This window comes from Camelus bactrianus, chromosome 5 (genome assembly GCF_048773025.1).
Source record: "Camelus bactrianus isolate YW-2024 breed Bactrian camel chromosome 5, ASM4877302v1, whole genome shotgun sequence".
Classification (NCBI taxonomy): Eukaryota; Metazoa; Chordata; class Mammalia; order Artiodactyla; family Camelidae; genus Camelus; species Camelus bactrianus.
This window is the reverse complement of record NC_133543.1, coordinates 93,738,267-93,763,360: the sequence shown is the minus strand read 5'-3', so window position 1 is coordinate 93,763,360 and position 25,094 is coordinate 93,738,267. Positions and strand designations below refer to the sequence as shown.

The 25,094-nt window shown below is 41.4% G+C and overlaps 1 protein-coding gene across 3 annotated transcripts in view; it reads right to left on the bottom strand.

Moving 5' to 3' along the window:
• The window catches only part of NYAP2 (neuronal tyrosine-phosphorylated phosphoinositide-3-kinase adaptor 2), a 162,497-nt gene that overhangs the window by 124,015 nt on the left and 13,388 nt on the right, over positions 1-25,094 (bottom strand). For all 3 annotated transcript variants that reach the window (XM_074364403.1, XM_074364401.1, XM_074364402.1), the window contains exon 2: positions 19,410-19,711. In XM_074364403.1, coding sequence (XP_074220504.1) covers positions 19,410-19,711 — 302 coding nt within the window. The remainder of the gene's footprint in view (positions 1-19,409; positions 19,712-25,094) is intronic.

The following is a 25,094-nucleotide window of genomic DNA, read 5'->3' as shown; positions in this document are numbered from 1 at the left end:
GCATAGCCTCTCCGACACTGACTCCCATTTTGACCAATGATTGGCCAATGGGGATATTAACAAGTATGATGCAAGCAGATAAATACTTGAATGTCAGCCATGTCCTCTTGGAAATAACTGCTCTTGGGAGCCAGCTGCCAAGCTATAATGATAGACTACTGAATTGTAAGAACCCACATGAAGCAAGACCCTGGAGAGTGAAAGACCGTCTTCTTGCCAAGCTCCCAGCTGAAGACAGTACCATGAGCGACCTCAGCTACACTACGTGGAGCAGAGCTACCCCGCTGAGTCCAGTCCAACCCCAGAATGAGAAACAAGAAATCACTGTCAAGCCACAAAGTTACGGGGTGGTTTGCTACACAGCCATACATAACTGGAACACCACTAGGGAGAAATTTCCTTAGTCTCAGGACCAAATTAAGACACAAACCAGAATTTATGTCCATTTCATAATTTTCTCTTCTTTGAGTACAGAAGAAACAGCCCTAATCCCATCCAAGATCTTTGTCTGGTGGGGGACCTCCCCCCTCAGCATCATCAGTCTTCCCCTCTCTTCTGGATCCTGTTCATTACCTTTCCTCTCATAATCATGCAAGTATGTGCATACATATCTTACCCCAGTCCCTCGTTTTCTTCCAGCTACCACCCCATTTCTCTGCATCTTCTCATAGCCTACCTTCTCAAAAAATTACATTTGCCCTCTCTCCACTTCCTCATAGTCCGTTTTCTCTTCAATCTCCTTTCAATTTGGTGTCTGCCTTCACCAGTCCCCACATCATTTTTGTCCTGATCACCAATGACCTCTATATTGCCAGATCTAACAGACACACTTCTGCCCTCAACCTAGCTAAGCTCTCAATGGCTTATTGCCATTTATCACTGTATCTTTATACCTTATCTCCCCTTGGCTTTTAAAGTACCTCCTGTTTGACTCTTATTTTCTGGCTACTTTTCCCATCTCCTTTCTTGACTTCTCTCACACTTAACTGAATCTCAGTAACACATGGATTATTTCTAGACCCTCTGATCTTTTTCTGCTCTCTCTCCCAAGGTGATTCTATCTAACCTAGTGGCTAAATGTCACCTTCATTCTAAGGACCACAAAAACTATACCGCTACCCCAATTCTCTAGAGAACGATTTCCAACTGTTTACTTTTTATCACCACTTAAATAGTTGACAAACATCTCAAGCATGTAAACCTGAAACTCAGTCCTTTCCTCATCTTCCCCAGCATGACAATACCTCCATCATATATTCACTTGCTCAATTTAGAATCATAGGGATCATGCCTGACTCTCTTACTTATTCTTTCAATCAATATTTAATTGAGCAGGTACCAGCACCAAACATAGATTAATACAATTCTTGTCTACAGGGGTTCACTGCTTAGAGTCGGAAACAGACAAGAAGGGATAATTACAACAAAACTGGGAAATTGTGATAGTAGAGGGTAGATAAAACATGTCTGTAAGCAAACAGATAGGGCTCCAGTACTGTTCTAGGAAGTGGAGAAAACTATTTCAAATGTCCAGGTTCTGAGAAATTATGCTCTCCTTACAGGAACCATTCAGTATCGCATTTGGGTTATTACTTGAAGGGGACCAAACAAGTCAGCTCACAACGAATTATCCCTCAGGACAGAGTTCTCAGGTTTGAAATAAATGTTCTCGGAAGCATTTCCTAAGGTGGAGACTTTTGTCAGGCTGTGAATTCTCATTGTACCACTCGATTTGGATTATTCCTGCCCCAATCAGATGTCTTTAAGTTATTTTTCCCCTCAGTATTTTTACAGAATATCATTAGAAAGCCCACTTCATTTCTTTCTCTCTGCATTTTTGTTTTGTTCCAACCTAGCATAATTTTAGAGTTGCAGGAAATTTGACAACCCTTGTAAACCTCCTACTCTCCGGAGACATATGAGCATTACATAATTGAATAGTGAGGTACACTGCTTAATACACAGGCATTTTTATTTTAAGTGTTTGCATTTGGTGACAACTTGAGTGTTAATAAAAGTATATGCAAACTTTATATATCATGATCCTATTTCATAGGATCATATTTCACTTAGGAAGTCCTAGTCCTTGTAAACAATTTCATATTTTAGTGTGATAGTCTCTGGAAGTGTGAGAGTTAATGGAAAATAATTGTGCTTGATATGAAAAAATATTAAAATTATTAACAAAGTGTGGCTTTTATTGTACCTGTAGGGGTGGAAAATGTCACAGTTAATATTGAATATCGCAAAGAATTACTCCCCAGTTCAATAAATACTCCAGTGGAGTAAGTAATTACTGGTCACAGACCTGAGTTGGCATGGAAGAGTGGAAATTAGTTTGTGAGAATTATCTCAACTATTTTTAGATAATGTATCTCGAATTAGTGGATTTAACATTAATCTTTACAACTTTATTTCCAAAACAATAAAGGTCGACTTCAATATGTATTTATTAAGCATATCATGCTTCAGGAAATTTAGTAGGACTATAAAAAGGAGTAAGGCCTTTAAGAATACACAGTCCAAAGAGGAAGGTAGTCTTGCAGAAAAAAACAGCAATGCGTAGTGTGGCAACACACTGTGGAAGGGAGCACTTTAAAAAAGGGTGCTTATGTTTTGTAGATATGTTCATTAGTGTCTTTTTTTTTTTTAGATTCCCCATATGAGTAATATCATATGGTATTTTTCTCTCTTTCTGGCTGACTTCACTTAGAATGATGATCTCCAGATCCACACATGTTGCTGCAAATGGCATGATTTTATTTATTATTTTTTATGGCTGAGTAGTATGTACACCAGAAATTGACACCTTGTAACTGACTATACTTCAGTTTTAAAAAAAGGTGCTTACTTTCTGGGAAAACACAGTCCTGGGAGGACCTGGGTAAGCCGTCCCTCCAAGAGGTTTGAGGCAGGAGTATGAAGACTGTGAGGCATTTTCCCAGGGCCCTAGCAAAGTAAGCTGCTCTTCAATACAGACAAAGCTAGGAGCAATGGCCCGGGGCCCGGAGTGGGTGTGTTCGGACGGCCAGAGGGAACACTGAGCTCCAGGTTGTGGGCCCAGCCTGGGCTGAGTGGGAAAAGCGAGGCTGGTGCAGCCTTAGAGGGCTTGCAGGCAGCTCTCAAAGCGGGCCCTTAGAACGTTATCTTACAGGTTCTAAACCAGAATTTGTGTTTTGGAAACACGAACGTTAAACACAACCTTTTGCGTGTATTTACTTGATGAACTCGCTGCGGCTGCTCTGTTTATAATTTAAGCATCTATAGATCTTTTATGGAAACTCGTTCTTGGCTCACAACATTTCAGATTGCAAGGGAAAAAATGTAAATGCAATCAGCAGCCCACATTTAATGAGTTTTCATCTATATGGGGTGCTAGCATCCTTTTCGCAAGGAAAAGTTTTCACAGATAGGACAAGTGTACCCTAAATATATCCAGATATCTATATCTACCTCGATATATCTATGTCCGTAACTACATCTATAGCCCTGGTAAGGAAGGAATGGAGGTAGGATTTTCAGTAACTCTTCCAACCAGAAAGGTAATACTTTTCTCTTTCTCATCAGTTCCACTTCCACCTTGGTCTAAGCAACCCTGTTCTAAGCAATCCTCCTCCCTCATCTGATTCACTCACTACAGTGGCCTCCTGACTGGTCTTCCTGATTCTGCATCCGACCCCTCGGGGCCCATCCTCACCACAGTCACCACAAATTCCTCTCAGACGTACACTGCCGCTCTTCTGCTCCACCACCTGCAAGGGCTCCCTCGGACACAAAGCCCTGGACGGCCTAAGAGGAAGGTTCTGCAGGGTCTCACCCTTTTTCCTCTCTGACCTCATTGCCTGGTCTTCCCTTTTTACCCGCGACGCTCTCCCCACCCACACCGCCCTCCTTCCTCTGCACCCCCTGCCTTTGGGTCTTTGCAGCAACTGTTTTCTCCCTTTGGGAAACTCTATCTCGAGCTACCCTCCTAAGTCACATCCTTATCGCCCTACTGGCCATGCAAGTTATCGACTGAGTGTTTCTCACTTCCAATCGCATCCTCTTTTCCTGCTTCTGACAAGGGATCGCGGTCCTTTGAATACTTTCTCCTGGGCCATCTAGCACAACGTTAAGCTTTGTCAGTAGAGGGCGCTGGAGAGACATTACAGCAGAAAAGGGTTTTACCTCCTGGTTCCAGGGCCAGCTCTTGCCTTTCAGGTAGCTTTCCCGTACCTCGCTCCTGCGCTGCAGAGCATGCAGTTTCACTAGCACTTGGCCCCCTGAAACACCCCAAAACCATCGGCTGCCTGCAACAACTCCAGCCCCCAGCAGTGGAGTACCTCTGATGAGAAACTCCGGTGAACACCTTTCCCCAGTGCCTTAGAGGGTGGTTTTTCAGCAAGTTCCAGAGGGAAGATTTCGGTCAAGAAGAACGCCATTCCACCACTGCGATGTCTCTGCCATCCAATAATCCACCACTATGACTCCCAATGAGGCACGGACCTCAGTCCTGGCTGGGGGTCTCGATCTCAGCCCTAGGACCAGTGACCACTCTTCACTCTCATCCTGTATTCTTTGCCGTTTTCTTTACTTCTTTCTAGCTCATCCCCTGTTACTGTAATCCTCAGTTATAGGTAATAATTCTTTACAGTAAATATTCCATGTTCACATGACTGTGTGGTTTTTCTCTCCTCATTGGCACTAGATCGATCCAGTATCTTAGCTCAAACATCAGGACGAAGTCTTTTCTATTCTCTCTTCTTAAATGTGCCCCAGCCTTTCAGATCTCTTTGCCTGGCTCTAGTTTATTCTTCCTTCCATAGCACGTAAACCATTCCAACATACTAGCTAATTTATGGATTTATCACGTCTACTGTTTATCAACTGCTTCCACCTGCTAGAATATAAATCCCTCAAAGGTCATGCATCTTTTTTCCAAAAGTCACTCATGGATGTATCTCAAACTCCTAGAATAGTGTCCGGCACATAGTAGGTACTCAAATAAATATTCATTGAGGGAATAACCTCATACAGCACAAGCAGCTGCCTCTTTGAATATACTGGCCCATGTTGGAGAAATTTAACTTATTTTTAGTGGCTACAGTCAGCATATTTCCATATCCTTTGGAGACTAAGAAAGATGTGAATCCTTCTATTCCAAATTACAGAAGTTGTTTATCACTCTATGCGTAGCCCTTAAGACACAGGTTTTGCTCTACCACCGTATAAGACTGGGTTTCAACACTCTCAAATTCATTTTGTGTTTGCACCAAATCAACAACTTCTTACTCAGTTATTTTTTTAATGTGGCAATTAATTTTATATTTAATCCAGGATTCACCATCAAGCTGGTGTGCATATGTTGCAAAAACAAAGATTCCTACAGACAATGAAATCCAAATTTTAGTTAGAAATACAAGAGAGCACCCCAGCTAAGGAAGAGATGGGTATGGCTCTGCCTTCATGATCTGATGGCACAGAGATAGAACATACATTTCCTCTTTTTCCCCCAAGCTTATATCTCACATAAACAATCATGGCCAGATTATCCAGACACAGTTAGGAGAAAGGAAATAAAATGGAAACATATAAAAACAGGCAAGGGACATAATTTTCGTGTCTTCTTGTTTCTACTTAACACGTGGGTGCGAGGTCTGTGTATTCTGTGGGAGTATCTCAGGTTGAATTACATCTCTGGGTACTCTCGGCTTTCTCTTAAAGGTAACCCAGCCCTTCACATTTCAGAGAGATGGGAGATTCTATAAGATAAAATAAACAACTGACCTCCCCCAAATAAAGATTCTATATGGACTGTGGGTCCTCAATTATTTGAAAGCACAAGGATATAGCTCAGTTCGCTTTGTCACATTTTCTGGAGGAAGGAAGAACATTCTCATTCACTTGCAATGCACTTTTTCATTTTGAGCATTTTTATAAGGGATATTTCTAAAATACCTTGCATCCTTATTTTCAGCACTTTACAGTATGTCCTCTGAGAAGCCATCCCTGACTCCTAGCTGGGGTAGGTGCCCTTGATCTATGCTCACTCAACAGGCCCTGCACATCCCCCACCAGGGAACTGGTCCCACGTCACCATGGCTGCCTGTTTAATCAGCGGTGGCCCTCTCTGGGTTGTAATGTCTTTTAGGGGAGATAACGTACCTTTCCTGTTTCTCCATTACCTAGCACAGTGCCCTGCACATAGCACATAATAAGTATTTGTTGACTAATGACATCCTCAGGGCCATCACACCAACACTGAAAATACCAGGAGGCAAATTAGCATCAAGGCCTTTTAAGAGAGCGGTGCTCTTTGACTGATACTAAGTATATAAACTCTTCACGTTTGGTTTCTCTACCCTTAGCATCAGTAAAACAATCCTTGCTCTCCCTTTTCCCATGCTTATCCATTGCTTCCAGTAACAAATTTATAAGTTTTTTTTTTTTTTAAAGCTGCAATTGACATTCTGTAAAATCCATGAGCTTTAGTGCAAGAAGGAGTTTGGCTTCCCTAAACTGAGCTCTTTTTTAATTCCTCTTAATTTTCAGCTGTTCTCATTAGATGGAGTTGTCAAGAAGCAGAGATTTCCAAAGGGCAATGTGTTCCCATGTTCTGCTTCAAACAATCAACTTAGTTGAATACATATTAATAGCAAAAAAAAAAAAATTTTAAAGAGTTTGTCTTCAATCACTGCCCTCCCACTTAACAAGCAAAAGCACAGAAAGCAACGCATATTATAGACACTCTCAGTACAGGCGTAGGGCCATAAAATCGAAGCACTCATTCTACAGTAAGTATGTGTTTCACTGAGGTCAATTAAAGGCAAGATTTATGCACACAGGCAATCACTCTGCCTTAAAAAATGGCTTGACACACTCTTCTGGAAGGCAGAATGAAGAACCGCTCAGAAGCTGGATGCCTACAGAATAGAAAAACAGAATTAATCTAGAAGAACATACCTGACCTCTAAGACTATGACATAAATAGCTAAGGGGAACGCTAAAATCTGTAAGAATAGGAAAGCTTAAAACTGACTTCCAGAAGACATTCTAGGGAAAGAAGTCTCTCTGTTGCATCTCAATTGAGAAATTGTGGGGTTTTTTTTAAACCTTATCTAAAGGGGACAAGCAGACTGTTCTTTGACTTAAAACATGAAGATAAACTAAAAGGGACATGGTGCCAATAACACATTACATCCTTGTCAAGAGTATTCTTTGCCACGACCTGTAATTAATTTGTGGACGTACCAAGATTCAGAATTGTTAAAAAAAAAATGGAGGAAGTATATTATAAGGTTTCACAAACCTAAGAGCAAGCAAGACCATCTCATCCTTTAAATCATTCAGAGTGGTTACTGCATCGTAAACAAAGCTGGGGCTGGAGTGATGGATGGACGGCCGACACACTTGCTCCCTGAGGGTCATCAATCACCACGCTTTTCCTCTAAGCTCTCCAAATGCCTGAACTTCTTTCTACACTGAAGATTCTTGAAAGTGCATTAACTCTTCATAGCAATTAGTCTCCTGGAAGACTCATTTAAGAAAGAGCACGTTATTCAAAATATGCGTCTTCAGCATTAAGCCCTACTCTGTGGAAGGCATGGTGCAAAGACCAAAAGAAGAGGTCTGCGTGTTTAAGGAGTGCTGAGGCTCATAAGGATACAACAGTAGGTAAATGTTTAGAATACCATGTAACCAATAGTATAGAACTGGAGTTGTACACAAAGTACACACACACAAAAAATGTGCTTCCAAACGTAATCACAGAGAAGGTAGCGAGTGCACTGCGATCTTGATATCTGAGTGGAAATTTGCCATAGAGACTAAATTGGAGAAGACATTCCAGAAAGAGGGGATTTCACATTCAAGGCCACAGAGGCAGGAGCAAGCTTGGCTTGTTCAGAGACAGTGATACAGTTTGGGAATGCTGTGAGAGTCATGAACGGTGGGAGACGTGGCTCTGCAGGTTGGCAGGGGTCAGATGATGGTTATGTTCAAGTGTTGTGCTTTGATCAGATGGATGAAGAACAGGACACGGTCCCACGAAATCATGAGCTGAATAGTGACATGGTTGGACATGCCTAGGAGAAAAGCCTCCCTGAAAGTCATAAAAAGGCAACTCATGGGGCCAGTGAGATGCCCGAGCAGTTGTCCTCATGAGAAATGACGCTGGTCTGAGATAGCAGCGTAAGAGTGCCCATGATGGAGAGGGTCAGACAGGAGAGGCTGAGGAGCAGAACCCGCTGCACTTGATAACTAATGAGACGCCAGGAGTGAGGTAAGGAGAGCAAACCGATAAGGCCCTCACATTTCTAAACTGAGTATCAAGATAGGAAACCCTGAGGAAACTGCTGAGTCTACGGTCATGATGAGTTTGAAGACTCTGTGACATCTACAGATAGGTGTGGGTCCAGAGATGCAGTCAGACATTCGGAGAGTGTGTAGAATTCATCACTTGCTTATTCAACAAATATTAAAGTGGAAGATGAGAGCCAAGGACAGAGTCTGGAGACGTCATCATTTGGGAATCTGGAAGAACAAGAGCCACCACCCACACCGTGCATGAAAAACAGAGAAAGAGAGACTTTAGGAAACACAGGAATGATCAGTGGTCTAAAATGCTGAAGAGAAATAGCAAAGGACAGGCATAGAAGAAAGCCAGTGAGATGGGGACCAAGACTGGGTTCAGTGGCCCAGTGAAGGTGGAGTCCGCAGTAAAGTGTGGATCTGGAGCAAATGAGAGTTGAGATCACAGAGCAGGGACATGTAGAAAGTCTTGTACAACCAGGTAAACAAAGAAGGAGGGCTGCAGGCTTGTGTCTTGAGGAGACCCCTGGGACAAATTAGCAATAGGTAAGATTAGTATCAAAGTTAGATTCCTCTGAAATGAGCTAATCCCATTTCCCACATGCCTTGGGAGTTCACCCACTGGAAAGATTCCTGCCCATTACTGATAAATCTGTGAGATGCAGAGTATGGGTACAGAGGAAATCATGCACTTTCTTAAAATTAAAAACGACATTTTAACTGTTTGGTGAAAAATCAAATGCTTTGTGTAATCAAATGGGAGAAAATGCTTTCTTTTTTAATCAGAAATACTCTCAGAAAGACACCGACTCGGGTTAGAACGATTGGGAAGGGGCTGGGTTAACTCTCAGAGAGCATGCTTCTGTCAGTGCAGGAAGGCTCTGAACTCCCTTTTAAGGATGACATTCTCTTGTTATCTTCAGGGTGTAGGGGCCCGACTAAAGTCTAGAGAAGAGAAGAGGTGATGGTTCTGCAGAGAAGAGAGCTAAAAGAGATAGAGATCATTTAAAGAAGGCAGGCTATCAACTCTTTTCCCTCAGTTTTCTTGCAAAATCTTAGTAACTTAAGAATTTATTACATTACTTCCTAATGCTTCCATATAAATGCAAAGAAGAAATAAATCTCTATCCAGATTTGAGGCCAGACAAAAACAGAGACCACGGGGACTTGCAATGAGGGTTCCCTTCAGTACTTTCTTCTTCACTGGAGGGCACATGCTTTCTGAGGTCTACTGACACCTAATTGGAAATTGATGTGAGACAGGAAGGGGGCAGGGCACAGCCATTCAAGGAATGCTACAGCGATTAACATCAAAATGGTGGAAGAGTCAACCCCCAGCTGGCCTTGAGGCTCAAGATGGTGGCAGATTCAACTTCTAGCAGATCTTGAGCTTCATTATACACCCATTGTAATTAATTAACATAGTAAATAACATGCCCACAAGCACCATGGCAGTCCCAAAGCTAGCCACAAAAGGTCAAAGAGTGGGAAATGGCCAACTTCCTGGGAATCCCAGCCCCTTCCCCAAGCTAGTTAGACTGGTCCTTCCACTTATTAGCATATGAAGCCACTGAGCCCATAAAAACTGGCAACACAGTGCTTTGTGGCTACAGTCCCCTCTCTCTCCCTCTTTGGAGACCCCACACTCTGTCTATGGAGTGTGTATCTACTTTTAATCTGAGCACCCAACCCCCATGGATGGCCTTTCTCTTGCCTTTCGATGTATCTCTCTAAAAAAATCTACCTCTTCTCAACTGTGGCTTACTCTTGAACTCTTTCCTGCCCAAAGCCAAGGTCCCACACTTGGTGGCGCACATCCCAGGGGCTCAACCGAAGCCTGGGACACGGCCCTCCTCATACCCCACATCCGTTTTTCCTGCATCAAATGTAGGTGTTGCAATTCAGAAGTCACAAAATTTGGGAATGTGTAGTCTCATCTTTACTTGTTATAAAAATGCTACCCAACAGGTAGACAAAGGAGAGGAAGGTACTTGGTATTAATTACCACTGCTAATCCCTACAATGCTGGAATTCTGGAGAAACCAACAGGCCAAAGCTCTGAAGAGTATCTTTGCCATATCAAAGATGCTGTGTATTATCTAGCCCACATCCATCTGGTGTTTTAGGGAACAGTGACTGCTGGGTTAAGTTAACCCACTGAGTCAACAAAAGAGCTCATCAGCTAGGAAAATCAGCAATGAAGATCAAGTAGACATTTATGCACACTACTACTTTTTATATTTATACCACATTGGTGTCAATAATTTACTTGGATCTTTATGCAACAGAATGCCGTTGTCCTGGGAGCTGCTGGACTGAGAAGTATATTTTCTCATGTCTTCCATATAAAGCTGAGGCCAAAAGAAATGAGATTTTATTTTCAACTCAAAAATAATAAACCAGGCATTTGACATCAGGAATGACTTCCTTTACATAGAAAAAAGGAAAGACAAATTAAAAAATGAGAAAAGGAGTTATATTTTGCCCTATTTATTTACCAATTATTTATATGTCTTGTGATATTTATATTATTCTATTGAATTATAGTTTACTTCCTACATTGCTAATTAACTTTCCACAAGCTGACTTCTTAAGTATCTAATCAGGTAGCTAGATAGTTTTTGGGAAAGCAATATATGCTGAGTAGGCAGAATTCTAGACTGGTGCACAAGACTCCTACACCCTGTATAATTCCCTCTACTCGAGTGTAAGCAGGACTGTGAAGATGATGGTATCTTACTCCCGTGATGGAGTTACAGTATATGGGGAAAAGGTGAAAGGGTTTTCCAATTGTAATTAAGGTTCCTAATCAGTTGATTCTGCTTTCATCGAAAGGGTCTCTTTAAACAAAGACCTAAGCCTTCCCTGAAGGGAGAGAATCAAAGGGAGGGACACTCTTTCCTTCTGTCTTTAATGAACTAAGCAACCATGTGATCTACAACCACAAGGAAATGAATTCTGATAACACCCACATGAGCATGAAAGGACCTTGAGCCTCAGACAAGGACCCACCTGGAATGCAGCCTTGGGAGACCCTGAGAAGACTCCTGACTCACAGAGATTGTGAAATAATCAACATGTATTGTTTCAGCCACTAAATTGGTGTCAGCTTGTTGTACAGCAATGGAACACCTTCAAAATCAGTGCCCTGATCACAACAGACACCTTGGGCTTATCGGTCTCTCCTGGAAGACTTCATCTGTGCCAATAACATGGATGCAAATCCTCTTATGAATCTAAGATATTGAAACAAATGAGGCTAAATCCAGACTGTTACTCAAAGGGGGTTGGGTGAGCCATAAAAAGGCAGGGTAGTTCTTTGGACTAGAATCAACAACCATGGCAGGGACAGAGAGAAAGATGATTTGACTCACAAACTGTTTCATTCATGGGCCTCAGGGCACGTTCAGGAAAAGATCACACACTGTTTACGTACAACTCTACCCCTGCCTGAGCAGTCTGGTTTGACAGATGGCTTTTATACCAGGAAGCCTAGCAGCTTCTGATTCTGTCAACCTGGAAAGAGAAATCCAGGAATGTGGGCCTTCGATGACAATTCCCCACATCTCATCCCATAAAACAAACAAGAATACACACTAGACTGCTGCCTGAGGCCAAAACGATGCCAATTTCGAGAGCTTGTTTTCCACGTTCCTCGAGTTGTGTGAGTCTGGGGCTAAGTGGGGCTTTGAACACTTCTAGAAAGCACACTGTGAAGCACAAGAGCCACTTGTTATGTGAAAAAACAAGGCACAAAGCAGGCAAGTTGCAGTCATTTAAATGAGTCATTCAAAACACCACTGAAAAGCCATTGCTGAGCCCTTTGAAAGGAAAAAACCATTGGTGAGAAAAGAAGGGCCCTCTTAGGAAAAGATCCAAACAAATTCTGAAAGAGCTAAGCAGACATTCAAGAGGACTAAAATGTCCTCTTTGGAGCTTCTTCCAAACCTCCTTCATTCTGTTTACTTTCCAGGTCTGGCCCAGGAAGTCTGGAAAGCCACTGGCACTGTCTTGGCCGCTGAGAACACAGCCCAGGGCCGAGAGGAAGCATGGCCAGGTAATCTGAGCATCTGTTAGTCTCCAGGCTCTAAGCTATGTGCATGGCTCATGGATTTTACCTCAACTTGATAAGATGCCCAACAACTTGATAAGATGGATTACTTTTCCATGGCTATAGAACAAGGTATCACAAACAGAGCAGCTGAAAAATCAGTACCTCTCTATCAGTTCTACAGATCAGAAGTCTGGGCGTGGCCAGGACCCAGATGGCTGTGTTCTCTGCTCAGGGTCCCCCTGGCTGAAAACAAGGTGGCAGCCAGGCTAGGTCCTTGTCTGGAGGTTTTGGAAGAAAACCCACTTCCAAGCTCATTCATGTTAGCAGAATTCAGTTCCTTATAGGATTGAAGTCCTGTTTCCTTGCTGGTTTTTGCCAGAAACTACTCTCAACTGTTAGAGACCACCCACATTCCTGGCCACATGGGTTCCTCCATCTTCAGGTCACCAGTGGTGTGTCAGTTCCAGGAAATATACATGGTGAGTAGAGCAGGGAGTGTGGAAATCTGGATAAAAGTCTTGGATATGATTCCACCTGCCACTTTAGAATAGCAATATTGCTATTCCCATTTTACAGATGAGGAAAATGAGGCCATGAGAGAGAATGTGTTAAATGTTGGCAGCACTGATATGAAACCAACGTCTGTTTGTCTCTAAAGCCCATGTTTTTTTAATGTCACGCTGAGTCATTAAAGAAACAGTCTTAACATTTTTTTATGAGTATCCTGTGTGCCAGAAATCTAGGCTAGTCACTGAGATAGCAAAATGAAGCTTCTGGCTGGCCCTGACTGGTGCTGATTCAGGATCCCAAACTCAAATTCTGACCTGGGAAACCTGTAAATTCCCCAAGATAAATAAAATAGTGCCACTTGTAGCCACATAGATGGACCTGGAGATTGTCATTCTGAGTGAAGTAAGCCAGAAAGAGAAAGAAAAATACCATACGATATCACTCATACGTAGAATTTAAAAAAACAAAAAAGAAGACACTAATGAACTCATCTACAAAGCAGAAACAGACTCACAGACATAGTAAACAAACTTATTGGGGGAAAGGGGGTGGGAAGGGATAAACTGGGAGTTCAAGATTTCCAAATATTAACTACTAGATATAAAATAGATTAAAAAAATTTTTCTTCTGTATATAGGGAACTCTATTCAATGCCTTGTAGTAACCTATAATGAAAAAGAATATGAAAACGAGTATTTGTACGTGTATGTATGACTGAAGTATTATGCTGTACACCAGAAATTGACATGTAACTGACTATACTTCAATTAGAAAAAAAAAGCATACTGAACTTGTCTCTCCTCCTCTCTCCTCAAATGCCCAAGGTTGCTTTAGAAGCTTTACCTTGGCACAAAACCAGATTCGGACACTTTTAACTTATTAGCACGGAACAATGAAAGAGAAGCAAAAATTCTTTGAGGGAAAAACACATTCTTAAAATACCTTTAACTGTTTCTTCCAGAGCTAAACAACTAATCACATGGAAGATGCTCACATGGTTGTCATGCCAGATTTTCTGGTTTCTAGAAAAGATTCCTGTAAATTAGTGCTTGCTTCGTGACGTGGATAGAGGGAAACAAGCTGAGCCAGAGAACTGGAAATAAAATTGGGCATGGGTAACGTGAGGGAAAGGATCACTGTTCACCAGCGACTCCCCAGCACAGCAAGGTAGGTGCTCAAAGTATCTGCAGAATAAATGGTGGCACGAAAAACAGCGTTGCTGAAGGCTGTAACCTACTTTGTTTGGTAAACTTGAACAAAAGGCATTTATGTTTGGTTTTGTTTTGAAGGTGGTGACCCTCTGATGAACTTGGCTTTACTTTGGTTCTGGCACAACCACATGGTTCAAGTTTTAAGGACAGTTCGTGATTCCAACTGTTCCCGCAGTATCCCAATTTTTGACTCATAGATATGACTCTACCAAACATCTCTAGACAATAAAATTAGAAACCAGAAAAACCATCCCAACACATGCACATTTCTTCACTGCTTTGTAAGTAGACAACCGTGAAGTAATATCATACATTGAGTTGGAAATGACTTGTTAAAAGAGTTTAAAACAAATAGAAATCAATCAATCAATCAAATAAAATAAATGGAACTTCATTTTGGCAGCTGGGCAAAATAGGTGAAGGGGGTCAAAAGGTATAAACTTCCAGTTATAAAATAAAGAAGTCCTGGGAATGAGATGTACAACATGGTGAATGCAGCTAATAAGACTGCCTTGCATATCTGAAAGTTGCTAAGAGGCTACTTCTTTAAAGCTCTCATCACAAGAAAACCATGTGTAACCATGGATGGTGACAGAAGTTAATTTGACTTATTGTGATCATTTCACAATACACACCAATACTGGGTCACCATTTTGTACAGTGGTGAAACTGGTATGATGTTATACCTCAATTACACCTCAAAAATACTTAGTTATGTTTTTAAAGGAGTGTGAAGTGTGGAATTACTTGAAGTTTAGTAAAAATATGTTTTCCTCATTATACTAAATATATTAATATCATAATATTATTAAAAGGTTATTATACTTGGAGGATATTTCTCTGTTTATTTGGGTCATTGTATAAAATTATTAAGCCTACCATGTAGAATGTGAATCTGTATGGCTTTTATTTTTCTCTTCTATTTATGTTGAATATCGATGCTACACTAACCCCAAAGTTCATGTTATTCAGGCCTCTTCATAGGTGGTAAGTACACATTTAAAATTGTATTAACTTACACTTTTATAGCAATTTCTTTTTACCATGCACCATTGTGGGCATCAGCCCTCTGGCTTGTTGCAAGGCTGTGAGGGAGACAGGGTGTGATCAGTTTTCAGTGATTTGTAATCCTTTTAAAGTTAAAGAAACAGTCCCATTAGATCACTTGCCCAAAGTCAACATTTGCCCGCAGAGTCTAAGTATAGCCTCTTTTGCCTGCACCACAGAGCATCTCTAGGAATGATGCTACTGAGAAATGGGATGTGCCTTCACCTGAGCAATGGGAATGGAGGATGTGAGTTAGTACGGTCCCTGCTTTTTCTGCATCCTACATGAGACCCACGCAGCTTGTCAGCCTCTCATCCTTTCTAGTTAACTCCCTTATTTCATCTAATCTTTCCTCAAACTAAGCAGGTATCACAATGGAACAATAGAAAGGGGAAATTAAAATATTTTTTGCATATTTATTACCAGTTTACCTTCTCCAGTGTATAAATTTTTAAAGGTGTTATTATAAAAGATCTTAAAATAAAATAGTAAATGTGTTTTATTAATATGACAGAATTATAATTTTTAAAAACGGAATTATACTTTCTTAGTATGTGATTTTTTGTATGTGTGTGTTCATCATTAAACTGTATATATATTTTTCCTACTCTGAAAAGCTGTCTTGCTGCAAGTCCAGTTCTGTTTTACTTTTATCCACAGGGAAGTCATAATCCTCTTCTTAAATAGAAGCTGGTTACCATGGAAATCATTCTAATGCCAGTGAATCAATATTTTGATTTTGCTGACATTTAATGTAAAAAGAAAAGACAGACCAAGATTTATAAAAGTCATTTTTCATCTTTGTTATAATTTTGATAGCTAGAAAGATTGTAAAGAAAACATATGCTCCGTAATGAACTCCAGTTAACTCACAATGATAAAGGACTGAGAATTCATAAAAGAACAATCTACATATTTATATAATTTTGGCTTTGAGTACACACATGCATGCACGCCTTCAGACTCAAGATTTTTTCATCTCTGAACTAAGCCCTGATTCTCTCCTGTTATTAAAGTCATAACTTGGTAGAAGAGATTTGAATGTATCCAGTTTTTCAATTGCTTTTTGATTAAGTGTTCTGAAGAGAAGGTGAAATTTGCATTGAGAATCACTCTTCCTTAGAAGTCGACCATCTCTGCACCAGATCTTAACAGTCCGTCTGGTCCACTGACCATCCACAAAGACGCACTACAGCTGAAGGCTCCTCGCCCCATCCTTAGAGCTCCTTTTGAGGACAGATGTTGAACTTGAACCGAGTGTTTAATAAATCTCACTGCCCATAGTTTTCCAAATTTGAGATAAGACTTTCTGCTGCTGCTGTAATTTAGTCTCTGTCTCCTCTTCTGTCCTCAGAAGAAATAAAGATAACAGAGCTGCTGTCTTCTGTTTGATAACTAGCTGTTTAGAACCTTAGATCTTTAGATGGTGAGGGATCTGGAAGAATTCTGAGCTTCTCTACTTCAGGAATTGGTTTCTTCAAGCATCTCAAAGGAATGGTTATCACTTATATTTTTAAGACAACCAAATCACCACTCAAATGTTTCTTCTGTGGGACAGTCATGATTTTCCACATGTGTCCACTCTGAATACCCCAGGGTCCCCTCCTCGGAGGCAGGGCTATTCTGAGGCATGTATATTACACTGCATCCAGGAATGTTTCCAGCAACCTCACACACAGCTCGATAACACACTCCTTACTGGCTGCTGGTCTTGGCTGTTTCATTTTACACAATCCCCCCACCCCACACCCGCCACATGGTTATTTTATTCTTGAATCATTCTAGAGTATATTCAGACCCTCATCATTCTGAGACCACTGTTCTAAATTAGTAATCTGCTTTTGAAAACAATCTAATGTAATCAATTATGTAGTTTTCTGGCAGTAAAAATAGAAGCGGGGTTGCTTCTGGAAACAGGATTACAGAATATGAAGAAAAATGAAAGGCACCACGTATCACTATCAGAGGAAACTTAGGAACAACATTTAAAATTTACAAAAGGCAGATCTCTAGAGCTCTTTAGCTTATTAACAGGTAAATGAAACACCTGAAATTGTTTCTAAAACATCAATGTGTTACAAGTTGAAAGACATACTGATGACCCTGAGTCATGAGAATAAAGGATCAGATTTCTGATCTATTCCAAGGCAGCCGAGGAACAGTAAAAAGAGTTACCCAAATAAACAGACGCACACACACACATGCATTCAAAGCAGTGCCATTCATTGTAGCAAAACAAACAGGGACCAACCTAAGTATTCACCAAAGAGATAATGATTAAATAAAGCACCACGATGCACATGCCCTTCCTTAAAAATGGTGTTCCCCACAACAAACTGAATGCTATGGAAAGCGTCACAAGAAAATAAGGGAAAATACAAAACACAAGATTCTATGCACTAGGACTTTAATTTTGTAAATATGCATACACATGTTATTCACATATGTAACTCACCTCACGTACACACATATACTCATGATGTGTTTTCACATATATGTGAAGTAGGAAAACCTGAGCCTAAGTGGAGATTTTCCCAGTAGAATGCAAGGATTAACTCCATCTCCAGGAATTTATTTGTATTCTTCAATAGGCTATGAAGTTTTTGGTTTTTGACTATATAGGCACTTGGACACCGATTTGGGAGAAAGGAGAGATGAGGGCATTGGAAGAGATGGGACATGCCTCATGGGCAACCATCTCATGGACTAGGTTTGAGCTTCTGTGGAAGGCTGAGAGGAGAGGATGAGGGAGCTTTCGTGTGGGACCCAGGAGCCCAGGTGACAAAGCAACCTGCCCAGTTGAGGAAAGGACCACCTGCCTTCCACTCTCTGCTGCAAGCCACTGGGAACCTTGGAACACTGTGGGCTCAGGGGAGCCAGTCGGGAAGAATGTCAGGGACAAACAGGGTAAGGAAGCACTATGGGACCTGGCAGAGCCACGCTCTCAAGCTGGCCACTGGCAGCACTGGACACCCTGAAGCATTTTCCACACCTGATGCACAAAACTCCGAACAGGTCTGTATCAAAGCACACTTGGGACTTCTCGCCCACCAAGGGACTCCTCGGAAAAAACTCAGGAAAGCTGAAACTTATTTACTCAAGCAAGGCTAAAGAGCTGGTGACTTCTGGGGTTAACCTGACCTAACTTATAATCATAGACCAGCAAGGAGGTTAAGATATATTTTATGCATGTATTTCATAACTGAGGTAAAATATAAGTAGAAATAGAAGATACTACTCAGCCATAAAAAAGAATAAAATAATGCCATTGCAGCAACATGGATGGACCTGGAGTTTGTCCTATTAAGTGAAATAAGCCGTAAAGAGAAAGAAGAATACCATGTGATTCACTTACATGTGGAATCTAAACAAATGACATGAATGAACTTGTTTATAAAACTGAAATAGACTCATAGACATAGAAAATAAACTTACGGTCATGGGGCAGGGGGCATAGAGGGATAAACTGGGAGTTCGGGATTTGTAGATACACACTACTATATATAAAATAGATAAACAACAAGGTTCTACTGTATAGCACAGGGAACTATATTCAATACCTTGTAATGGCCTATAATGAAAAAGAATATGAAAAAGAATATGTATGTATATATGGCTCTCCCTCTCTCTCTCTCTCTCTCTATAAATATATATATAGATATATGTATATAGCTGAATCACTGTGCTGTACACCAGAAACTAACACAACATTGTAAACTGGCTATACTTCAATTAAAAAAAAGATAAAAGACAGAAATTGAAGTAGAGATATGAATATATATATATATACACATACATACATGAATGCATGTGTGTATATACTACACACACATATCTGCATAAATCCATATTCACTGGAAGGAAGTATACCAAAATGTGAAAAAAAAATTATTTCTAAATTTTTCTTCTTTATATTTTCCCTCATTACAAGGTTCCCCTCATAATCACATAATATGTCTATAATTATACAAGTTAATAATTATAAAAGCAAGAAAATATAAATTTTAGATTTATTTCCAGGCAAACTAATTTCCTAACTATTCATAACTTTAAGGAGGGGGTCAGAAAACTCACATATCGCCTTTCCTTTCTAATGATACAAATGATACACGTTTTGGGGGTTGTCACTGGACAACACCCCAATAAATAGCCATCCCCCAGGATTCTTCTTTCCTAAGACTTCAGGGAGGGGGAGGCAGGGTTATGGGACCCGGGGGGAAGGCAGATGCGGGTTAGCACGCGGACCCGAGCACGGGGTCTGAAACCTCCTTCCCGGCCGGGGCGGAGGCGGGCTTTACCTTCGGTCCGCTCGGCGCCTTTCCCGCTCTTGCTGGCCGCTGTGCTGTTGACCGTCTCCGACGACGTGCTCAGCTTGGTGCTGGGGTCCCGCTTGGGCTTGGGCGGTGGCTGTCTCCGGGAGCCACAGCTGCTGTCGTCGTCTGTGCCCCCGACCGAGTGCAGCGACTGCGACCTGACGGAGAAGCCGCCGGAGCAAGGATGCGCGAGCCTGTCCTGGGGAGCGGGCATCGTCATGAATCCCATGCGGAAGTGTTTGCCCACGTAACTGCCCTCGTGGCCTCGCCCCACGTCTCCACCGATGCTGTAAGAGAGAGACGAAATCCGGGCGGAGTGAGCCAGGCTGTGCCAGGTCCTGGGGACGAGCATGTTTGTAACAGTGGCTAGGTCACAATTTAACCTTAGACTGGTGAGGAAACGCTTGCATTAGCATGAAAATGTTCTGCACTTTTGCATTCAATAGGACAGTCAAGCAAGTGTAACTTGATTATAACCAGAAATCCTGATCTACGTATCCAGATACTCTCAAAAGAGTATTCTAAAGGGGGCGTGGGGGTGGGAAGCTACCACAAAGCACATCTTCAATTGCTTTTCTTTGCTTGGAGGTAAATCTTGTCGGTGGTTGGAAAAGTGAACAAGAATTCCATGACAATGACACATAGACTGCTTTTTGACACATGACTGAGGTCAAGTGGGCACTTGAAACTCCTCTGCTGCACTGCATCAAAATCCTCCCTACTTTTACCTGCTTAATTCAGAGGGAAAACGAAACACACAATAACAAAGGGGTTCTGTTACCAATACAGGGGGTGAGGGGAGAAAGAGAGGAAGTGGGAGGGAGGGGAAGGAAGGAAGGGAGGGAGGGAGGAAGAAAGAGGAAAAATATTTGCTTAATCAGTAAAGGAATTGTCCATCTCTCTTAGGTTTCCAGAGTTCCTTTGGTGACACTAGTAACTTGGTTCTACTAATAAATTAGCCTCGTATAATAAGATAGCAACATCTCATGAAGAGGTGTCGTTAACATATCACCTGATCCCGGAATAGTTCGAAATACTTCATAAATATTCAGAGTATGCAAAGTTTCCAAATGTAAGACTCTTAAATTTTACGTGGGAAACTTTGAACAAAAAATTTAAAATATATAAGAACTGTCTCTCAGTTTGAAATTCAGCTCATCGTACAGGAAATGACTCTTGGGCCTTCCTCTATGATGCATCATGTAATGGTGACTCTTTTATGAAGAAAAGGAACATGAATGTCAATGTGAGTTCTTACATCTTTCTAGAGTTTTCCACACTTATGCTCATTCACCAATAGAAGAAACAAAATGAAGCACTGTTAGAAATTATTTGGTTAATTTTCTTAGACATGTATGAAGTGTAAACATTATCTCTGTGTATATGAATTTTGGAAGCCTGTTGAGTCTACCTTTCCAGACATGAGTTTGTTTAGGCTTCTTTTTAATCTTAATTTATCTGGCTCTTCATCGTAGCTTTCATGTCACTATAATGTTCGTCATACATGTTAGATTTCAGTTGGAACAATAACGGTAAATGAGTCTTTTTTCCCTCTTCAGTTAAGGAGTTATGACAATTCTATGACCATTGTGAATAGAGTCAGAAAGGATCCAACAAGAACATGAGACTTTGATTCTGGCATTTAATTCTGATCACAACTTTGCTGCTTAATCAAAAATGGTTTTTATATTTATTTTTTTTCCTGAATATTTTGAATTGATATTCAGATACTAGGTAGACTATCTCTGGAAAAAATAAAATAAATAAAGGACCCTCAGTGTACTAACCAGAGCAGTGGGTATCCAGAAGCATGAATGAAATCAAGCCAATGGCTAAGTGGAGGTTTCCACATCTTCATGGTCAGCGTCCTAAATCTGTGCAGTGGTTTTCTGCATTTCATTTTCCGTACTTTCTTCAAGAACATCAATCAAGAAATTTACCAGAAGCTTACTCAAATGGATTGATTTGTGAAAAACTCGTTAAGAATTTAAGGCAAAATGGGGTCGTGGAGGTGGAGATGGATGTGATAAAACGGGGAGGTTTACCATTGATTGGTGATAATTGTGATATTTGATTTCCTCTAACTTTGTCTCAATCATCTTATCTTGCCTGTCTTTTCCTTACTTCTGCTACCCTACCACTGAACAAAAGGTACTTGGGAATTTATGTAGACAGTCACTCTCACATATCAAATCCACATGAGGGGATTCATGCATGTGTTAATGCACACAGGCATTTATGAGAGACTTACTAGGAACCATTGCATCAGCAATTTCTCTGTTATTTTTTACCTAAATAGGGCCTTGCTGTTTTTCCCAGACAGATAATTAGCTCTGCTGCTTCATTTCAAAATTACATTTTTTCCAGCATCAGTTTCATCCTTTTGTTCATATATGTAATATATACACACACAGATGCACACATACACATGCTTTTTCCAAAGAGAAATGCAACATATGATTTAAAGAATAGCAGGTCTTGGGTACAAGTTTCATTTGCCCAGGCTGTGGATGCAGGATGAAGAAATGGTTCAGGATGATTTGGGTACAAAGGCCCTTATTTAAGGCTAGTGGTGAGCAATAAAGATTATGGCACAGCTGGGTCCAAGAGACCAGCAAAGACAATTAGTCCAAAGCAAACTGAAGATTGTGGAACATAGCACACAACTAATTTCTGAATTTATTATAGGACCATGTGGAGTTTTTAAAATATGCAAATTCTTGGACCCATACTAAGGACTACTATCAGATCATATTTGTTGAATCAGAATCTTTGTAACCGATAAGTTTGTTTCTTAAAAAATGATATCCAACTATTTCTGATGTAGCCAATCCAGAGACACTGCCCCTGCCCCCCCCGCCAGAAATGTTAAGAACAGCAGTTAGAGACGTTGATGAGGAGACATCTGTTTGTGAGAAACAGCCAGGGAGACTCATCATCAGAAAGTGGGACAAAGGAGGCTTGTCAGAGACCATGCAAAATATCACAGATAAGAAAAGGTACAATGTATTAGTCAGATCTTGTGAGGTTATCCTGGAGTAACAAACGATCCCCAATTCTTAATGACTTTCAACAACAAAGGTTTATTTCTTGCTTGAAATCTTTGGGTTGGCTTTGTATCAGCCGTGGCTCTGTTCCACATGCTGTCTTCATTCTAGGATCTAGCCACCACTGGGGTATGTTCTCACAGAAGGGAGAGAAAAGTACTCACTGAAACACACAGTGTCTCTTAAAGCTTCTGCTCAGATGTGGCATATAATTTTTCACTCACATTTCATTGGCTAAAACCAGTCTCATGGCCAAGCTTGATGTCACTGTGGTGGTGACAGATTGTCCTCCAAAAGGAAAACCCTGTAAGTTACACGACAATATGCAAGGAAGCATAATCCTCTTCCAGGCAGGTGACCACATTCTGGTACAGCAGTTGTGGTATATGCCTCTGAGCTCTCCTTTCAAGGGGGAACTTGACATTCGGAGTGAAGGTAACCAACAACCAGTGACCCACTGGGGGATTTTGTGCTTCCTGTCCTCATAATTCTGGTCTCTACCAAGTTAGAAGTCCTGGTCCCCAACGAGGGCACACTCTTTCTAGAAGACACAGCAAGGCTCTCATTGAACAACAAACCTATAGCTCCCCTCTAAGGAATCTGAACTCCTTTTGTATAGTGGCCAGCAGGCAAGAAGACAAGACTCCACTGTGGAAGAGATCATTGACCCTGATCAGTAGGAGAAGGCAGAGCTGCACTTATAAGATGGGGCAGAGAGAAAGATGTGTGGGGCCCCTCTTGATACTCCTTTGCCCATTTGGGACTTTGCAAGGTCACAGGTGGCCACCTGGCTCAAGAAGGCTTTTTTTTTTTTTTACCAGAGGTTCCAACCTCTCATGAACTGAGCTTAGCCTCACCACCAGGTAAGCCACTGAGACCAGCAGAGATGTCAGCTGAGGGTGAGAGTGAGGGGAATTTAGAATAAATGTTGGAGGAGGGAGATGACGAGTATCAGCTGCAGCACATATATGAACAGTAGCGGTGGGGGTGACAGTTCATCACACCAGCGGCCCCCTTGTACGTCTCCCCTCAGGAAGCATCCAAAGGGAGCCGTGAAAAAGCTGGTCCCCAGACCTGCAGAAGAGCTTCTGCTGGGCATAAAGGGTGAAGCTGTGTGGATCAGATATCCCTAAATAGAGAAACTTCTCTAAGGACAGGAGTTAGCTGACAGCCACCAGCCACAGAGTCTTCCAGTCTGGTGCAGCATTTTAGTCAAGGCCTGGGGAGCTCTTAGCCAGTAGCTGAGCATGAGGAAGTACGGGACCTGGCTACTTCTGCCCAGCAGGGAGTCCTTTATGGGCCATCTTCGCGTCTCTAGTTCCGCTGTTAAGCTGGCTGAGACTCTCCCACAGCTACACCATGCTCCGAGACTCTGCCATCCAACTATTCTTCCCTTCCCCCTCTTCTTTCACAGGTTTCATGCTGTCTGGGGCCTGAGGCTCTTCCTGCCTATTCCTGCTCCCTCCTCGTCCCAGGCATCCTCCTCTCTTCCTCAACAAATCTCTCACTCTTTAAATTCCATCCAGCTTGGTGTCTGCTTTCTAGGGGGGTATAAATGGACATACTTGGGAACAATCATACAACCTATGACATTCAGAAACCAAAGAAGCAGGGAAGAGAAAGCCAAATAACAAAAATGAGACCCCAGAAATAAGAAATGCCTGTGAAAACAGGGCATTCTCTTGCTTCAGACTGAGCACTTAAATGGTGGTCGGGGAAGTGGGACCAACTCCACTACAGGAACACTTGGCTTGAAGTGAAATTTACGTGGGCTGGAGCAAGCGGAGCCTTTTTGCAACAAGACTCTCGCTCTCAAGATAGACTAAGCCTGACACAGCTCATGTTATAAAAATAAAAATAAGTTTCATAATCCTGCAGTTAAACAAGTACACTTCTCCTCACAAAATGAAGGTAAGGTTCAAGATCTACTTGTCTGTTGGATGGTTTTTTATTACAAAATCAAAAAATAAAGTATTGCTTAAATTGAGAGAGGTTATTTTCCCAGAAGGAATTGATAAAATACTTGTAAATGTTTCCTCCAAGCAAGCTATTGGCTAGTGGACAGGCCTGGACGTTTGTGCTCTGGAGTCGCTGAGTTGTGGTTCCTATTCTCAGCTCTGTCCTTTAGTACCTCTGCGTTAGCTACTGATCCCAAACACCATTTCCTTAAGTCATAAATAGTAGTACTGCCCTTGCAGAATTGTGATCAAGTTTACCTGAAATGCTACATATGAGTCACTTAACATAGAGTCTGACACATAACATGCCATCCATAACTTTGGCTTTACAATTCCTACCTTTAAGTCCTGTCCTCCTGAATTTTGTTTCCAGGATCATCATTTGCAATGTAAGGCCATTTCTCTAAAAAATGATGCATGATTCCACATAACCTCAAAAAACAAAGTCAAAACAAAATCCCGCATTTCATTCAAGATAACCTAGGCGAGCCGAGTCTTCATGCTCTTAACTTTCTACGGTATTTGGTTCAGTTTTTCAAAGTACCTGTTGATCAGGACTGACAAATAAAGGTGCAAAACAAGAACTCTGGAACCGCGCTGACAACGCTATTCAACAGAGATTGTTACTTGTCTTGCTTTCTTCTTGAAAATCCATCAGCGTTAAT